The sequence below is a fragment of the Dipodomys ordii genome, unplaced genomic scaffold (assembly GCF_000151885.1).
Source record: "Dipodomys ordii isolate 6190 unplaced genomic scaffold, Dord_2.0 Scaffold157, whole genome shotgun sequence".
NCBI classification, from domain to species: Eukaryota; Metazoa; Chordata; class Mammalia; order Rodentia; family Heteromyidae; genus Dipodomys; species Dipodomys ordii.
The window spans coordinates 2,016,181-2,036,231 of NW_012267373.1; the positions used below are offsets into that span (position 1 = coordinate 2,016,181).

The 20,051-nt window shown below is 40.5% G+C and overlaps 2 protein-coding genes across 2 annotated transcripts in view; both read right to left on the reverse strand.

Moving 5' to 3' along the window:
• Positions 1 to 7,481, reverse strand: part of Rwdd1 (RWD domain containing 1) — an 18,154-nt gene extending 10,673 nt beyond the window's left edge. Inside the window, exons 1-4 of the mRNA XM_013032785.1 lie at positions 7,317 to 7,481; positions 7,046 to 7,188; positions 6,869 to 6,947; positions 6,184 to 6,309 (exon numbers count right to left, since the gene is read on the reverse strand). Coding sequence (XP_012888239.1) covers positions 6,184 to 6,309; positions 6,869 to 6,947; positions 7,046 to 7,188; positions 7,317 to 7,463 — 495 coding nt within the window. The 5' untranslated portion in view covers positions 7,464 to 7,481. The remainder of the gene's footprint in view (positions 1 to 6,183; positions 6,310 to 6,868; positions 6,948 to 7,045; positions 7,189 to 7,316) is intronic.
• Positions 7,482 to 16,156: 8,675 nt separating this feature from the next.
• Positions 16,157 to 20,051, reverse strand: part of Fam26d (family with sequence similarity 26, member D) — a 5,012-nt gene continuing 1,117 nt past the window's right edge. Inside the window, exon 2 of the mRNA XM_013032786.1 lies at positions 16,157 to 16,570. Within this exon, the coding sequence (XP_012888240.1) occupies positions 16,157 to 16,570 (414 nt within the window). The remainder of the gene's footprint in view (positions 16,571 to 20,051) is intronic.

Consider the following 20,051-nt stretch of genomic DNA (forward strand, 5'->3'; position numbering starts at 1 on the left):
AAGCAGAAAGAAAAAAGCCGGAAGTGGCGCTGTGGCTCAAGTGGTAGAGCGCTAGCCTTGAGCTGAAGAGCTGAGGGACAGAGCCCAGGCCCAGAGTTCAGGCCCCATGACTGGACCAAAAAAAAAAAATATGAGCAGTAAATAGCTTAAATTTATTAAAGAAGACAAGACATATAAATCAACTTTTACATACATATGAAAGCTTTATTAATCATTTCAGTGTGATGTCATGTATCTCAAGGATATTATACAATGCTTTCTATGGGAGCTTCCAGATCAGTGCCTCACAGGCTTTAGACACTCAATACATATTGGCTTAATGAAACAAAGACTAATGGGAGAAAAGGAGAAAAAACAGTTAACAAAGGAAACCTGAATTCAAAACCATGTGAATAGTAAACAAGGGAAGTTATTATCAGTAGTGACAGTTGCTAAGCCTTAGAGAAAACCCTATATGCTTTATTCTATACTAGGGAAGTACTGGCACCTGTTAAGGTTGACAGGAGCTCTGTGGACTCTTTCTGATATGAAAGAGCAAAGATTACTTAAAGAAGTCACCATGGAAACTATTTGCCTTTAGTATCCAGGAACCTGGTTAAGTCACCATAATATAGATTACCAATATTTCTGGGACAGATAACTTCATTTAAAATTTTAATCCAGGTTTAAGGCACTTGAAGCAAAAGTGAACATCTGGGTTTATTAGAAGGTGTTATCAGGGCAGACGAAACACTTATTGTACTCATCCTGTACTAGGTCGTAGGCAATTCAGCCTATCCTGAAAAGTTATTGAAAACTCATAAGCTTTCTCTCAAAATGACTGGTCTTACCTATTTCTAAATAAATATGTGTTTTAAAACATATGTGTTTTACTTCATGACTAATTTTACTATTTACATACCATGAAATATAAACACTGCAATCAAGGAAATAAGAATTTAATCATGACATTCCAACTTGCTACTCCTTGCAACAAGGACTCTATCAAGTCCTCAATGTAGGGATAACCTATATTCAGTAAAACAGCTAACTCTGACTGAGCATCATTTTGTGCCTATCCTGTGCTGTGCATTTGCATAAAATCTCTTTAAATCTACCATTAAAACTATGGTTTTCTTGCTATATTTCACCAAATTTAAGACCTCATCAAGTATGCACTATTTTTACTTATACGCCACTAAGAAAAAAAGGCTGTCAATCCTGTAATCAATAACTTCCTATTTCAGTACTGTTAAAATGTAAGAATACATGGTCTTTAAAGCAATGACATTATTAGCCCCAAGTTCATAGATATTAGAACTCAAGACACAGACCTTTTCATAAATCACTCAAGGTTCTATAACCAGTAACTGTAGAACTAAACTATAAAGTGCTTTATTTTAAAAAAAAATTCAGTTGAGAAATTCCAGGATGTCATTTGAATTATGCTAAAAACCATGGGTGGCATATTGGCCAGTAAAAATGAAGAAGGTGAACAGGTGAGTATACCACGGCAGTAAGAGCACAATGGATGAAAAGCCAGTGGGACGTTTAGGGACTGATTATAGCTTTAGCTTGATGAACAAATAGGTCAGCGAAGGAGGTGAAAATACAGTTGAAATTTAAGTCCTGGATGGTAACAGATTTTAGTAATAATATAGTTAAAATTGTACCACTAGACAGTTATAAAATCAAACAACAGTGTATAGGATGGAAGGAGGGAAGCAAAACTGTAAGTTGATTAAACTAGGAAATTACTGCTACAAATGAGGTCAAACCAATGAGGTTTTAAACGAGGTTGTCAGCTGTGAGAACAGCAGGAGACCAGGAGGAAGTCACCACAAGGATGACACGGAGAGTTTGCAGGCTGAGGATGTGGCATGGAGAACTCAAATGAGGAATACAAAAGAAAACCAGACATGTACTTATGAGGCACTGAGTAGACATCAGATGAGAACTGGAAATAATGAGAACGAGGCTTTATTTTCATTTAGGATTATCTATAGCAATGTGAGAGCTAAAGTCACTAGACTAAATGTGAACATCAAGGAGAAAAGGTAATGGAAAAATAAAAGTGAATGCCAGCTTGGTTAAAAAAAAAATCTATTACTTGGAAAACAAAGTAAAAAACTGACTAAAGCTTATTAGAAACAAGCAGAGGAACGAGTAACAAACTCAAGAGAAAACAGTTATACAAACTCAAGAGAAAACAGTTATACAAATCAAAGGAAGAGTTTTTAAGAGGTAGCCCATGCTACCCACCCCCCATGCTCACTACTGCTTTAACAGTTTTCCAAGCAAGCACATTTTCATCACATCATTACCTGCTTACACCTGCCTAAGTGTGTTAGCATCACTGTGAAAAAGGGGCAAGAGTTAAGACTCTGGAAAGCACATATAACTTGAAGTCTATTTTATGTATGAAACTACTCAACTAGCAGAATCTGCACTTGATAGAGCAGTGCCTGCAATGTGCACTATAGTATGTAGCCATGTACGTAAAGAAGCATTGTTCTGTAAAACCATGTCTAAATCCCTGACAAGGCTCCCTATGAACTGGCCCATGTGACTTATCAGGTCTCATGAGTTTTATGTTCTGGCAATACCAAACTATTTATTCACAATGTCTCAGAGTCCTGCTTATGCACATACTAATCTTTCCCTTCATATAAATCATCACCTTTCAGTTCTCCAAAACAACTCAGACTGTTGCTTTGCCTAAGTGCAAGGCATCAGATAAACATCTGGTAAATGAGGAAACCAAAAGATTATGGAGATAATTAGCTTAGAACACTGTAGGAACCTCACAACAAAAGAGCTGCATGGATAGGCCTTTCAGAGATGGTATCACCAAGGGGTGTCCATGTCCACATGCAGCAAAGGTAAAAATCAAAGTTAGCAGTTAATAAAGGCAAAGAACTCTTAGGCACATTATTAGAAGAGTCAACAACTAAGATGGTAAGTTTCAGGCAGAGTATTTTATACTCCTTAGATAGTTATACAGCATGTTCATTGTTTCCCATTAAATAGGTAAATTAAAAAGCTTGCAAAAATACCACACCAAGGTATCACTACAAAGGAAAAAATGGGAATAAGGTAGAACAAAGAAAAAGGCTACTGGGGAATACTGCTAAGTCTTCAAATATCCACTCTCCCTCTGTCCAATTATGACATTTTTTTCTAAGCATATTTACCAAAGAATAAGAATGACACAATATTTCTAATGAAATGATGCAGTTACAGCTAACAAGATGGGAACAGATGTGACCTTGGGCAGTTTCTGGGAAATTTCCTTGAGAAACTTCGGGTTTTTACCTTCCTCCCTCCTCTCCAGCACTGCACCCCCCACTTCATTCCTTTATCCATTCTGATGTTAGATAGAGAACGATGATGCCATCTTATCTAAGAGGGTAAGCACGCAACTTTGAGTCTGGACAAGTCTCTTTCCTGTCTGGAGGTGGAGCTGCCACAATTCTTTGATATGAAGAAAAAGCAAACTTTAGCCACTGTAAAAACCATTGCTATTTGGGATTTTCTGTCACAGCTAAATTAAAAAAAAATGTAGGAGCGGGGTTAATATGTTGAACTTGTACAATAACTAATAAATAGGGATGTGAGATCCATCAGGGTTTGCAAAAAATCTGAGTCCATAGGGGGTTTTATTGTTCTTTGCTTTGTTCTGTTTTGTTTTAATAAGACAAGGTTTCATGGGTGGACCAGTCTGGCCTGAAACTCATTATGTAGCCTAAACTGGCTTTGAACTGTGTCCTTTTGCTCTGCCTCTTAAGTGCTAGGATGTTGAGATTACAGCCATTATGCTCAGCTAATTACTCAGTTTTTTTTGTTTTTGGTCATGGTTCTAGCATTTGAACTCAGTGCCTCACACTTGCTAGGCTCTACCACTTGAGTCATTTCCTTAGCCCATTTATGCTTTGTTATTGTTCCAAGTAGAGTTTTTATTTTATTATTATTATTATTTTTGCCTGTGGCTGGCCTCAGACCACAATCCTCCTCCCATCTATGCTCCCAGTATATCTGGCAGTACAAACACAGATCACCACTCACAGCTTGTTGATTGTAGGGGATTTCACTAACTGTTGCCCCATGGCTTTGAACCTTGATACTTTGATCTGTCTCCCACATAGCAAGGATTACAGAATGAGTGACTGTGCCTGGCAGATTCCTGAGTTATGCTGAAAGAAATTCCATTCTATTTAGAGAGGAGCAGGGGAAGCACAGAAATGGTGGGACAAAGGGTGAACTAATTCAGCAGTGATACTCACTGGACACTACGTTGAAAATGAACTATACAACTTGAGGGGAAGAGGAGGTCAAGAGAGAAAAACTGAGAAACTGAGGGAAGAGATGACACTGTTCCAAAAGAAATGTACTTCATACCTGACTTATGTAACTGAAACCCCTCTGTATATCACCTTTACAATAAAAATGTTTAACAATTCCATTCTAAGGTATTAGTATGAGCTATTGGTAAATGATGGATGCCAGACCTCCACCATTGTGTGTTTGAAATTACTTTTACAGAAAGGAGAAGGCTGCTGGGCATAGGGACCTACTGAACAGGGACCTACTGAAACAGGAGGGGTGAGTTAGGTGATGTAGTGTTTATGATGATAAAATGGACAGAATTTAAGGGTTTTGTCAAAAACAGGCTAATGGATATGGATACACAAATGACCTTAGGTTTTCACAAAGAATCAGAAAGCCCCTACTAAGTCCCTTTGGTTGTTAGGGAGTATCTAACCTTTCAAAAAGTATGTCTCGGGCTGGGAAGGTGGCTCAGTGGTAGAGCGCTTGCCTTGCATGCATGAGGCCCTGGGTTTGATTCCTCAGCACCACATAAAGCAAAAAAACAAAAAACAAAAAAAAAACCCCAAAAAGTACGTCTCACAAAAATAGTTTTTACTAGATGATTTTTGCTCTATCTCTAAGATACTACTATAACTATTAAGTGCTCATGGCTGCTACTTAGCAGACTGACACAGCAAGTGTGTATTGTACCCATCTTGGTAAGGTAAACAAAATTAAGGGAACTTAAGTCAACTAGTTTATTGAACTGTCAACTAGTTTATTCCAACAAAACTCCCCACAGCCAGAGATTTTGATATAGCAATGGAAATAACCAAATTCTACTACCTTAGCAGGACCTTGTCATGTGAAGCACTACTGAAGGAGAATGTGGTATCAGAAGAGTCCATTTATATTTTGGAAGACTAGTTGTTAGGAGGGTTGGATCAATGTGCAATCAAGCTACAGAATAGGCAAAAAGAAGAAATTGTATTATGATATAATTCACAGCAAATGCAACATTGGACCAAAAGATCTTTGTAAATATAAGTAATGAGATTAAGCTAGGTCTATGGGCTGGAATTATGTCCACTCAATAACCATATAAGGTCATGTGTACTTAACAAATGCTTCTTAGTAACACATTAAAAAGGTATCTACTTCCTTCATCAATAGATGAAGCATTTACTAAACCTAATATTTAATGAGATTCAAAATGAAAAGTGCTCCTTGGCGATATGACATAGCAAGCTCTCTTTCACTGGACACAGAAGTTCAAATGTATGGAAGGGTGTAAAATAGCAAATCTTACAAACTTCAAAAATTTCAAAAACATCAAACTTGAAAACACTTTAAGGTTCTCTGCCTCTACTGTAAAAAGTACAAGTCCCTAAGTCCCTAAGAACTATATATCAAGATCTTATTTATTGTAAATCTTGTATAGATGCTGACAGGAATCACAGATAAACTCAACTGATAATAGCAGAATATTTGAAAGAATCAGAAAATTCATCATTTATTTCCCTGGCTCAGAATCCTCCAGCACTTTCTGCATCTGACAAGAATTTCGTGTACCAGAGCTATTAGGGCCTACTATAAGTTAAGATACTCACAAGGTTGTTTTAAGGCTACACATGCATGTCACCTTTGTAAGTGCACATATGCAGTTATTTACCCTATGTACATCTACCCTATGTACAAAGAAACGAACAGTAAGTACAGCTAATGTTTTGTTACCTCTATCTACAGTGTTCTCACCTATTATATTTCCCAAATAGTGGAACTAACCAAACATTGTGATTAAGAGCATATCTACGAACTGACTCTTGGATCCTATTTTAGTTAGACATGACATATAAGCAAGGAGAGAGAAGGGAGCCAGACTCCATACACACTCACCCAGATAATGACACTCTCAAACCCCTCTTCACTCATCCCCTTAACATCCTCACAGCACAGCTGAATTGCTGGTGAGAGAACATGAACAGGACTGGAGCTATACAGGGGTAGCTGAGAGACATCTGCCTGTTGGCAAAGCAGAACAAAATTTTCTACCATTTCAAACAGTGGTCAAAAAAGGTGAAGTCAAGGAAAAAAATCTACACTAAACCAAGGGAGAGGGCTGGACTTCATGAGTTAAAGAGTCACACTCTGAATTCTGACACTCAATCATGGGCAACAGTCAAAAGAACAGGCAAAGGAATGTCAGTCCTGCAAACCTAAAGGCTTCACACGCATACCAGCTTTCCTTGCACTGCTTTTCATATCTGAGAGAAATCAGCGATCCAGTGATCTTGCAGCGTTCTCAGAATCTGGTGAAGCACGGCTTTAATATAAAAGAATTCTCTTTCTTTAAAATGGAGCGAATGGACCTATCGATACGCTACCCTAGCCTAACCTACCAAGCAGTCTGCCCTCCCTCATCTCAGCTTTAGAACTGGACCCAAACCCCCAGAACTTAATACCAGTCTGCAGTACCTCGACGGCAGACCAGACAGAGCCAGCTACTTACTTACCTTTCCTGAGCCTCCATGGCAACCTAGGGGACGTCTAACCCCCCCCCCTTCCGGTCTGATCCCCTCACCTGTGTTCTACAGCGGAACAGAAACGTAGAGGGGGCATCATTCACTCGACATTCTGCAGAATGCCGTGAGATTTCCGTTCTGAAAGCAAGCCGACGAGCTCCAGGGGCTAGGCTACTTCTCTATCCTGACTCAGACTTCCACCAATGTTCACACGCCGCCGAGAGAAAAACAGCTACCTCCGACCCGGAGAAGCCTCGATCTCTCTCGGAGGATTCTTTTTCTCTCCGTGCATCCCAGTGAACCTACGGCTGCTGTCAATTACCCCCCAAGCCCGATTCGGGGTCTCCGAGGTCCCGCCCGCGCCATCCGAACTTTCAAGCTACAGGATAAGCGGGGCGGGGCGGGGTGGGGGTGGGGAGCTGCCCCGGGGTTCGACCCCGAGTGGCGGGTGAGGGGGTCCTGCGACCTCGCGGGCCCCGATCTCCCCCCTCAGCCCGGCCCCGAGGCCGAGGGCCGCGGCGGCTCCGGCTCGTTCTCGGCCCACCTCAGGGCGGCTGCGGGCTCGCGGCCTCGAGCGTCACCTGTGAAGGAGTCGGGGTAGATGGCCTCCAGGGCCTCCAGCTCGTTGCGCTGCTCCTCGCCGTAATCTGTCATCGTGGCCCTCGCTGCTGGCCCATGGATCGCCGGACACTTGGGCGGCGCGGTGCAGCCCAGACCGCCGCCGCGCCGGCTGCCAGGTGGACGCAGGCGCAGAGCCCGACTCTCCAGGCCCGGGGAGCTACAGCCAGGCCCGGCCTACTGAGCTAACAGTCCCGCGCCGTTCTCCCGGTTCTGCTCCCTCGATCGGCGTTCGACTCGTTCTGCCTGGCCTCGGGGAAGCCAATTCAACGCCTGTCCCACGCTCGCTTCGGATTTGCTGGATAATGAAACCACTCGCTCCGGCATTCGCCAAGGACACCTAAGGAGAGCTGCCGGGCTTGGCGGGACCTGAGGCAGAGAAGTCCCCTCCGAGCTGCAGCCTCGCTCTAAACGCCTGGGCCGAGCGCCAGCGTGGGCGCTGGGCGGGACGGCGTCGCCGCCGGCGGGACCCGGGACGTCCTTGAATTTCAGATTTCTCCGGTTTGCGGCCGGCGGCGGCCCCGTGTGTTCCTCGCATGGTCGGGCTTCCGGAAGCCCGAGCGGCCTGGAGTTCCGCCGGAGGTGGGGGAGCGGGTGGGCCCGTGGTGGGACCGGGCTCAGGGGGAGTGGGAAGCCTGACGGTCGTCGGTGGGACGGGTTTGGGAGGCTCGCCCCGTGCTGTAATCCTTGCTGCTCGAGGCTGAGATCTGAGGATGGAAGTTCGAAGCCAGCCCAGGCAGGAAAGCCCATGCGCTTCTGCATTACCCCCCCCCCCAAAAAAAAAGCCCAAGTGGAGCTGTGGCCCAAGCGGTCGAGCGCTAGACCTGATGAGCACCAAGGCCAGGACGGTGCCCGGCCCCGAGTGCACACCCCGGGACCGCACAGAAACCGCAGCCACAACACAAAACGTCGTGTGAGATCCTGAAGCAAACGACGCAGAGCGCAGACCTGCACCTGTGCACGCCGTGCGTGGCTGTAAATGGCAAAAGATGCTGGTTTCAATGACACTTGGCTAGACAGGGTAACGCTGCTATGTCATGAACGGAAGTGCCACTTCTGAGGCTAACTATCGGCTCATCACTGCACACAGTCATAATAGCGAAGGCTAATCAAATGACTATACTTTGATGAAGTGCATTTAGGCACACGTATTAAAAGGCATCTTGATTATTTTTTTAAGTTGAGGAGTGTTTTAGCTGAGGAATACGTTATATAGCCAGTTTACCCAGGCAAACTTTGGCGGTGACTCCATGTTTCAGATACTGAGTATTGAACTCTTAAACTTTGAGGAAGCGACGGAAGTACGCTTTCTTCACCACCAATGCAGGTCCAACCCAAAGTAGTCCGGGAAATGTGAATGATCACTTGTTTTCCATTCAGTTAAAATTAGCACACTTTTTTTTTCCAATCTCGCCTGTTTTCAATTACTATAGGCCGTAATCACAGCGACCTTAGAAGGGCGGAGAGGAAAGGGGAAGGAAAGCAGGAACGGTTGCTTCCTGCCTTTCACCTGTGGCCGCTTGGTGGTTTGACAGGCCAGGTACTGGTGGATGGTGCTAGTCTGGCTCTCTCATTCCAGTCCAAGGAATGTCCTTGATCTGCACTAGAGCATGCTGCATCACCTAATTGATCAGAGGCCAGAAAAGACAGAGAATACAATCTGAAAGGCCCATTAAAAGCCAGAAGCAGCCCTCGGACGCTTGTGGTGGGGAACTTGTCCCTCAGCTCTTCAGCTCAAGGCGAGCACTCCACCACTTGAGCCACAGCGCCACTTCCGGTTTTCTGAATGGTTTATTGGAGATAAGAGTCTTACGGTCTTTCCTGCCCGAGCTGGCTTTGAACCGTGATCTTCAGATCTCAGCCTCCTGAGTAGCTAGGATTACAGGTGTGAGCCACAGGCGCCCGAGTGGAGGACCCACACTCCCAGCTGGCTCTGGAGATGTAGGTGGGACTTGGCGTCTCAGGTGAAACACCTGAGTCTGGCCACACGGGGGCGTCGTCAGATGTGCAGCAAGAACACGACCCTTAGGTCCAAGCGGTGCCCTGCCTTGCAGGCATCCTCCGGGAGGGCCCCACCGTGTAGCCTCCCAGAAGAGTGCTGATGCTCCAAAAAGACCAGGCGCCATGATGGCGAGCTGAATTGAATTGTATACTAATTATTATTCTAACTATGCCTGTAACAACCAGAAATTTTTCGTAAGAATGGCACATGACTTTATCTTCCCCACAAAATAATTTTTTATTAGACCTCATAGGATCTAGTAAATCATTATTTGGTTAAAATGCTTATTTTGTAGATGGCTCTCTGATTCAAGTGATCTCAACATGAAAGAATGGCAAGCATAGACTTAGCAACAGTAACCTACTCATAACATGAAATTTATACAAGCAATAAATCATCACATAAATCCAGCTTTTTCTTTTCTTTTTTTTTGCATTTGCTTGGTTTGGGATTTGCTCTCCTGAACCTTAAATGCTGAAATATGTCTGCATTATAAAATATTTATAGTATACTCGATACTGCAAACTAGCAACTGCAAAAGAGAAACGTTTACATATTTTTCTCTGTTGCTTAAGATGAAGTATCTATAAATACAGTGCAAATTTATCCTCAAGTATTCTTCCTTATTTTAGAATATATTAAAGTATTAGAATGCGTTGAATTTTATTTGCAAAATATTGTGTATACTTATTTTTTAGAAGCATCAGCTGTACCTAGATGGTACATCAGTGCATACAGAGTCTTAGAATGCTTGAAGAGGTTTTCATTCATCCACAGACTTGTGGATTTGTAAGCTTTCCCCATGTATTGCTATGTGTATTAATTTCCCATCACCACTACACTAAATTACTATAAATTTCAGTGGTTTAAAACAACACAAAGTTACTCTGTCATAGTACCACAACCTTAGCAAAAGTGCATAGTTCTCACTGTACTGAAATAAGTCTCAGTGTCAGAAGGTTATGTTTGTTATTCAGGCTTTGGGGGAAGGTCCATTTCCATGCCTTTTCCCCCCAATGGGCATTCATGTTCCTAAACTCATGAGCTATACAACCTTAACAATCTAACAATGGTTGATGGAGTCTTTCTCCAGCTGTGCCACTGTGCCACTCCTTGGCACTCCCTCCCTCTGCCTTCTCTCTGACTATTCCTAAGATTGTTCTGTAAAGAGCTCTGTGATTATGTTGGGATAATCTACTCTCAAAAACTTGATCATATCTGCAAACTGTCTCTATCTCTGTCTCTGTCTGTCGCTGTCTTTGTCTCTCTGTCTTTCACACACACAAACACACATACACACTCTTTCTCTCTCTCACTCTTATCCTGGGGCTTGAAGTCAGGTCTGGGGCACTGACCTTTAGCTTTTTCACCTATGGCTGATGCTCTACCACTTGAGCCACTGCTCTGATTCTGTCTTTGTGGTTAATTGGAGATAAGGGTTTCACAGTCCTCAGATCTGAGCTCCTGGGTAGCTAGAATTATAAGTGTGAGCCACTGGTGACCAGCTACAAAGTCTTTTTTTATCTATAAAAGTGACATTCACAAGTTTCAGAGATTAGAATGGGAATGGTACTACTACAGTCTTGTAACCTCTGCAGTACAGGTGTCTGTGCTTGTGTGTATGCAGTTATACTGTGTCTCCTTAAAACAGCTTTACCTGGAATGGCTCTTCAAAGAGGAGTAATTACCACTCCCACAATTTAATCACAACCCAAAATCTCATGTAAGGGAAAATTAAAGTTCTAAAGAGATTGCCCTGATTGTGACCATGTGAGTAATGGGAAATTGTTTTTCTGAACTCTGGTTTAACCCTTTATAACTATGTCCTACAGAAAACAAATGAGAAGATTATAGTGCTGTCCTGCTTCCATCCTGAATAAGAAGGAGAATGCCTGAGACACCAGGGCAGGTGTGTGGTTAGTGTGAGACTAAGAATCAGTGCTGCAGGCTTTTATGTAGCTCAGGTCCAAAGTTTGGCCCAAGTGAGAGTGGAGAGGTCACCTAGGTAAGAAAGTGCACAGTGCCTTAGAAGTGAGACCTTATTTACATAGGTACAGTGTAGGTAGAAAGAGAGGGATGCAAATGTGATGTGACACACTATTGGACTGCAGGATGTTTCAGCTGTTGGTTGGCAGGAGTTCTGAGGAGAATTAGCCTAATACCTATAATACTCTTGGATTGATAAGCTAGCTACCCCTGTGACAGAACTCTAGGCCAGTGCTGTGGAGCTGAGAGCCAGCCCCAAAGCAGACTCTGGGTAAAATCTGGACTTTCTCACTTATAAGTTTGTCATCTTTTGTACATTCTTTGATTTGTTTCTTTTCTTTTCTTTCTTTCTTTTTTGTTTTTTAAACTCTGGGCCTGGGCACTGTCCCTCAGCTCTTCAGCTCAAGGCTAGCGCTCTACCACTTGAGCCACAGCACCACTTCCGGCATTTTTCTTTTTGCTTATGTGGTGCTGAGGAATCGAACCAAGGGCCTCAGCCATGCAAGGCAAGTGCTCTACCACTGAGCCACCTTCCCACCCCTGATCTGTTTCTTAATTACCATTAAGAAAATAGGAAATTTTAGGTAGACTTAGATTTCAGTGATAATTCATGAATCACCAGCTACCTAATAAAATAATATTAGAAATGAGAAAGTATTGAGTGGGGAGGGGAAAGTGAGAAAAATGGAGGGGGTAAGTTCAAAAAGAGATGTACTCATTACCTTACTTATGTAACTATAACCTTCCTGTTAATCACTTTTACAATACATAAAAAAGAAAGTATTTGTTATACAAAGCCTTACAAAATTCTCTCCGATTTCCTACAGCATTTAATGTCACCCTGGCAAGTTATTTTCTAATGTGACTGCTTGCCACTTTGTTATAAGGAGCTAGCATATAATGAGTGTTGTGAATTATTTCTGTTTCTACAAATTGAGTATGTTCCTTATTCAAAATGCTTAGGGACCAAAAGTGCTTCCCAGTTCAGAGTTGGTTTTTTCCCCCAGATTTTGGAAACTATTTTGCTGGTAGAGCAACCATAATCCATCATGTTGACATTCATAATATTTTGGATTTTTGGACATTTCAGATGCTTGAAAATAGATTACTGTCAGCACCACTGAGTAGAGATGGGTGCAGATACCAGCCTTGACCACTCAGGGGCGGCAGAGGAAACCATATTTGAAATCTGTTTCTTGGGATGGTTGTACTGAGAGATTAGAGAAGCTTAGTCATACTTGATGCTTTGCACAGAAAAATAACTCAATTCAGGAGTAATGCAAGTTCCTTTTCTGGAAATTATATCATTGCTCTTCAGTCCAGGAGGAATCACATTTGTGGATTTGTGTCCTTACAGCTTCAAAAGCCAGTCATTTATCTGCTCCTTTCAGTCTGCCAAAACACTTTCTTTGCTGAACAGAGCTAAATTTTAGTGGACTCTGTTTAGAAATTAAAACCATATCTGTCTCATATTTTTGAGATAGCGAAAACCTACCTGGTCTGACATTCAGTAGTCAAGTGACTTCTAAGTTTTAAGATTAATATGCTTTCCTTTTATGTACAAACCAAATGCAAGGAAACACTTCATTTCTTATGACAATTATGAATTCAAGTTTTTTAAAAAATATAGCGAGACAGAACATAGAAGGGAGACAATGAGGATGACAAAGTATAGTTCTGTATAATTTTGCTTTGGAAAACATCAAGAAATCTAAGTGAAACCTACCTAAATATAGAGTTTATTTGTCTCTTGGGAAGGAGGCAATTTAGATCACAGTGAAGTGGCAAAATTAAAGTTAGGAAGTCAGCACATCTCTATATGTCAAGCCACAGAGTTTGATGTGGTAGCCAAAAGCTCTTGGTAGCAAGCTATAAAGCAGCATTAGCACATAATTGACTATAATTATCGGTTCCATAATTATATAAATCCACTAAGCATAAGGGGAAGGAAATACCATGTTTTTACTGGAAATTTTTTTATCTAATTGGCTGTGGAACAAAAGAGAAAAAAGGCAGGGAATCCAATTTATTTAATTTAAAATAGGAAATATAGAAAACAATGAAATCCCAAGTGTGTGTATGATCTTTTAAATGTTCCTATAGGTGCTAAAAAGTACTTTGAAGCCTTGTTAATCAGCCAAAGAATCATGATTAACTAGCTGAAAATATAAACTTCTATGTCATACTGACAAAGAGTTTGAAGAATAAAGGGCTACAGATGCTGGTAGAAACAAAGTGTCCAATTATAAGGGATAAACAACTATTAATCTTTCTGGTGATGTCATGCTAGAGCCATACATCTTTGATATTGCTATTAAATGTGTTAATGAAGATTCTTTATTGTGGTATGGTTTCTAAAATCTAATTAACCAATTCTGAGCCTTGTTCATTTAACTAATAACCTTGATACAAAGGAATGTCAAAAGCTCTTATGAAAAAAGAGGCACAGGATTTAGGACTGCAGGAGAATTTTGAGAACAAAACATACTGAGACTGTGTGTGTGTGTGTGTGTGCACGCGTGCGTGTGTGCGCGTGTGTGCGCGCAGGTGTGCTGCTACTGTGGCTGGAACTCCAGGCCATGCACTCTCACTTGGCTTTTTTGCTCTACCACTTGAGCCACAGCTCTACTTCCATGTTTACTAACTCTTGTATCAGAGGGAATTAGAACACTAGTTCCTCCCATAACACACTTCCATTTTGTTTCAATATCATTCTATAATCTTATGTCAATACTGAGTTATGTGGTTAGTTGATATGGTAGAATAGCATTTTCTAGCTACTTGTAAAAGGTCACCACTCTTTAAAAGGTAGAATCCCAGTAGATTAGACAAAACTCAATCCAAACCTGCTATTTTCCTTCCAGAAAAAGGAACACTGGCATATTACCACCCCAGAGGTTGTTTATATACTGACCCACATTTATCCATACAAATAAAGATTCTAGGGGGTTTAGAAAGGACCTCAAGAATTTAGTTATTTGTTTTGCAGAAGGTAGCATATCATTATGCTGATTGTACAGACGAAAGAGTTAAAGCCCAGAGAGATGAACTAAACATTTGTAGGTTAAATAAGGAGTAATGGTGAGGACAGGACATGTCTCCTGCCTTAGCCAAGTCTGACACTAAACAGTCTCTATGGGGTGGGGGGAAATCTTGAAAACATTTTATTTCATTAAAAAAATATTTTCTAGCATGGTGGCATATGCCTGTAATTTCAGCTACTTGAAAGTCAGAGGCAGGCAGGAGGATTGTAGATTTGAAGGTACCCCAGGCAAATATTAAGATCCTATCTCAAAAACAAAATATGAAACTAAAGGACTGAGGGCATATCTCCAAGAAGTAGAATGTTTTCAGTGCATGCATGAGACCCTGGATTCAATTAAAAAAATCATTTGTTTTCATTAAGTTAAAGGACCCAGAATTTAGAACAAAATATAATTTCCCATACTCGTGTAAAATACAAGTTACCAATAAATTAGTTGCATTTTAGATTATCAAGTTGTCTCCTTGAAAGTTTGCAAGTTGACCATTGGCAGTTAGTATATTGCTGAAAAAGAAATCATTGTTTGGGCTAAAGAAATGAATACATAAAACCCCTAGATTGCCAATGTAGCCCAGATGGCCAGTGTGCCAGTTGAACACGGCAAAACTCATGTAGGAGACACTACATCAGAAGTGACATGTCAGAAGTAATCAGGATAAACCAGAAAAATGTCAACTACCAGAGGTTACATTTTAGCAAAGCAAGACAAAGGCCAACATGATATTGTACCTTTTTGAGTTCTAATAGTAGATAGGCAAATATAAGCAGTCAGTCCAAATTTCCCAAATAGACTTTGAATGCAAAGATTTGAAAGAGTAAAGGTATACATTGGACCATCAGAGGATAAGCTGTCTAGAATAAACTTTATATGTAGTGATAAAAATGTTCCTGAGAAATGGACACAAGAGGTTTCTACATTCTTTGTTGCTGTTTTTGTTTTCTTTTCCTTTTAACTTGTTTGTTCATTTATACAAGTTGTGGGTGAGGATGGAAGGGATAACTGGGAGACAGCCAGGGAAGGAATGACATTGTTCAAAAAGAAATATACTCATTATCTGACTTATGTAACTATAACCCTGCTGTAATCACCTTTACAATAACAATAAAGAAAAAAATTAAAATGTTCCTTAGATGGAGCTGGCGATAAGTAATGTATTCGTTTGCCCTCATCACAAGGATGACTCAAAATCTTTCGCACATGTGTCAAGAGTTAGAGAATTTTACCTTTCTTCCCAAAGGGTCAGATATTCAGGTTTGACAAAAGAGAAGAGGGCAGTGAAGACTTACTATATAAACATAGAAATAGAGAAAAGCAGAAATTAAAAGGAGTAGAAATAGTAAAGGCTTTGTGGTAAATAATTGACTTATGATATCACACCTAATCTTCACATCTTTTCCATAAGGCCAGCTAAAGATGACAAAATGGCACCCAGAAATGTTCATCTCCATCCAGCTAATAACAGAACTAAGATACAAATTTTGATAGGGATTGAAACGCTGTTGTTTTTAATTAGACCAATGTGACACAATAGGTATCCAAAGGTAGAATGAAATTTCAAAAACATAGATTGGCATAGTTCTTCAGATAAATTGAATTTGGAAATAGTATTTTGATGGGCTCGTAGAAACAAATATCAGAGGGAGAGGGGAAAAGAAAAGATGAATTGATTACATGAAAACTCCATTATCGTGTATACATTAAGCAACTTGCATTGGACACGACACGTTTTCTAATTCAATTCCTTCTGGTTTGTCTTCCTCATTTTCTTCAACTACCTTGTCTCCCAGGAAGCTATAGTGGTGGCCTTGTGAGTTATCGCCCATGCATAGAAGACTCGGCACTGCAATATCTCTCCAGTCCTGACAGGAAGGAATACGGATGTGTTTGGCATCTTCACTCCCAGGAATGAAACCAAATAGCTTTTTTATGCGCTCCTGGACGACAAGTCGGGAGTGCTGTTCTGCAGCTTGTTCAAAGAGCTCTCTCTCATTTTGGAGGTGGTTGGTCCAGTAGTGATGCTGCAGAGGAGTGAGCGGAGAACAGCGTCTCGCCACGCAGCGGGAGACTAGATATGCAATGGTGGCCAAAGTAATCAAAATCCAGCCCAGCATCTTCTCGTGATTGTTAGGGAGAAAAAAACAAACCCAACACATAAAATATTTGAGAAAAAGCCATGGTAGCATGTGTTCTGACATAACAGAACTAAAATATAGCTCCGTGCATTTTTTCCAGTCTTTTAACATATTAATAAAGTGCTGATTGTTATAGAAAGTATGCTGATAGAAGGATAGGTCGAGCCACATATGTTGGTAATAAGATTACTAAGGAATTTGACCAGTTAACCTAGAATGGATTCTAAGTAATGTCCTTAGAGTGGCTGACGCTGTAACCCACCAATTAACCTTACATAAGATACATAACACTGGCTTTTGCTTATAGCTCAACCTTACTTCTCAGTCATCAAGTATAGGCCCATACATTCTTTGGGGACTTCATAAATATTTACTAATAATAGTGGTAGAAATGATGGTATGATAGACAATAATGCTAGTCTCCCAGATGTCTTCCATGACCTGCCAAACAGCATTTATTGATACTTCTTCCTGCATTGCTCTTTCTTCTTTCTTTTGCAACCAAAAATAAGTCAGTGAATGGACTTGTGTCTCTAAATGGATTATTGATATTATAGTCATTGTAACTTCTAGTACTCCTTTAAAAATAAAAAAGTTTACTTACTGCTTTTAAAGCCTGACATAAATGTTTTCTAGTCTTAGAGGACAGTTCCATACTTTTAGGAAAGCTAACAATGTATATCCACAGTCTGGCAGAGAATGTATATCCACAGTCTGGCAGAGAAGGCCTCTTATGTGTATTTCTATTCACCAATAAGCCTAGAGTTAGCAGGGTGTACACCATGAAATAGTTGTGCTCTGTAGATGCTAAAACAAAGTAATACTTGGTGGTGGGGGGTGGGGAGGAAAGGGAGGGAAGATGGAATGGGAAGGGATGGGAAGGGGAAACAAAAGAGGAGGCAACAATGCTTGATAAGAAATGTACTCATGGGCTGGGAAGATGGCTCAGTGGTAGAGCGCTTGCCTTGCATGCATGAGGCCCTGGGTTCGATTCCTCAGCACCACATAAGCAGAAAAAACAAGCCGGAAGTGGTGCTGTGGCTTAAGTGGTAGAGCACTAACCTTGAGCTGATGAGCTGAGGGACAGCACCTAGGCCCAAAGGTCAGGCCCATGACCAGACCCCCCCCCAAAAAAAAATGTACTCATTACCTTGCCCATGTAACTGTAACCCCTCTGTGTGGTATTTTCACAATCAAAACAAAACAAAACAAAAAAACCCCAAAGTAATACTTGACGGAATTTAACTCAATTAAAAGACAGCATAATGGGGGAAAAACTTTCACAGCCATATATACACCAACTATCATTTATTTATCTTTAGGTTGACCTCTAACTACCTGTGGTACCTACTGCTGGGTGATGGGGATTCAAATGGGGACTTATCTACAATCTTCAAGCCTGAAAGAGGAAAGAAATGAACATGTCAAGGAAAATGTCATCATTTTTATATGAGTAACGATAGCACCTGGAGAATCACAATGGAAGAGAAGTAAAGTTTAACAAAATACCAGAATAATGCTCAAAGAGATGATGGCCAGATTTAAATTATGTCAACAAAAAAAAATAGTCCAGCAGATACAAGTTGAATAGATTTGTTATGTAGAAAGAAGACAGGAAAATTAGGAGAGTGATGACAGAAAGTGACAGAAGGGAATGTCTGATCATATGTTTATGCATGTGTCGATATGCAAGTGGATTGTACATATCCTGTACAATTAATTGATCCTAATAAAAATGAGGGAAAAATAAAAGTTTCATTTTACAAAGCTAAAAGAAACAGCACAGGAAAATAAGAGAATGAAGAGTTGAGGGGCCACAGATACTTTGTATTTATACCATTGTAGGAATCATGTAGAAGGCCAAATATTGAAGGACTTCGTATATGATATCAAGGAATTTGTGCACAAGATGGTAGAAAAATCACTGAAATACTCTACATGATAGAGAGGAAGACCTGACTACCCAATATGCATTAAGATACTTTGTCAAGTATGTAGAAAGTAGATTGAAACTGAAGAAAACTAATGTCAGGAAGAAGTTTCAGAATGGGAGGTGGGCAAATAGTGATTTTTAACTTAATATGATCTTGTGGTCAACCCAGGAAAATCCATCTGGCAGTACATTGCTCAAAAGAGATTGAAGTTCAAGGTGGTTATAGAAGACAGCAAGGCAAAACATGATCTTTGGCTTTTTTTTTTTTTTTTTTGGTGGGTCCTGGGGCTTGAGAACTCTGTGCCTGGGCACTGTACCTGAGCTGCTTTTGCTCAAGGGGAACACTCTACTACTTGAGCCACAGAGCCACTTCCAACTTTTTTGAGTAGTTTATTGGAAATAAGAGTCTCGTGGGGTTTCCTGCTGGGACTGGCTTCAAAATGCAATCCTCAGATCCCTCCTGAGTAGCTAGGATTACAGGTGTGAGCCACTGGTGCCCTGCAATCTAGCTATTTTGATCAGTTATTTAGTAGCTCCACAAACCTCTACAAGTCACATAACCTCTGAACTTCATTTACTCACCTGTAAAAATGGAGTTTGTATCTAGCTTTCAATATTACAAGGTTTAAAATTGACATACAAAATATCTGCATAGTAATATATATGACAAATATCTAAAAATATATTTTAACACATAACAAAAATTTAACCAGTAGTGGTAATCAAAGCTCAAAACTTTTAAAATGGAAATCAGTGTGTACATTTTAAATTTTAATTTGATCTTAAGAAAATCTTACCTTTATGTGTTCTTTTTAATTTAAGCAAGAATGTATTTGAATTTATAATTGTCCTACTTTTTAATAACAATAACATATTTTTACTGTATTGTAGTGGTTTAAAAATATGTTTTCCTCCAGACCCATTGGAGAAACTAATTAAACTCAATGGCTCTGTCATTACATAATACAATGCAAAATTATACTTCTAAACTTTAACCTGTTAGTGTAGTAAGTTAAGGATTTCCTCTCACTCTTTCCATTCCCTGATACATACCTGCACATTGACTGATTTTAGAACCATCACTGGAGACTTTTAAGTTATAATTCAACGTCCTATTATTTCAGATGAGATTTTATCATATACGAATACATATGTGAGAATATATATTCATAAAGATAGGATTTAGTAACATAGTATTACTGTTTCTAATAGTAGTTAAAGTTTATTACTTTTAATACAGATTCTAGGCAGAGCATCAAGCACTTTAAATGTATTAGTTCATTTATTCTTTATAACAACTCTATTCAGTAGATACTATAAATAAACCTAGTTTATAGATAAGGAAAATGAAATATGGGTAAATTTTGTAACTCAGAAAATGACAAAGCAAGGGCTGGGAAGGTGGCTCAGTGGTAGAGCGCTTGCCTTGCATGCCTCATGAGGCCCTGGGTTCGATTCCTCAGCACCACATAAGCAAAAAGAAAAAAGCCGGAAGTGGCGCTGTGGCTCAAGTGGTAGAGCGCTAGC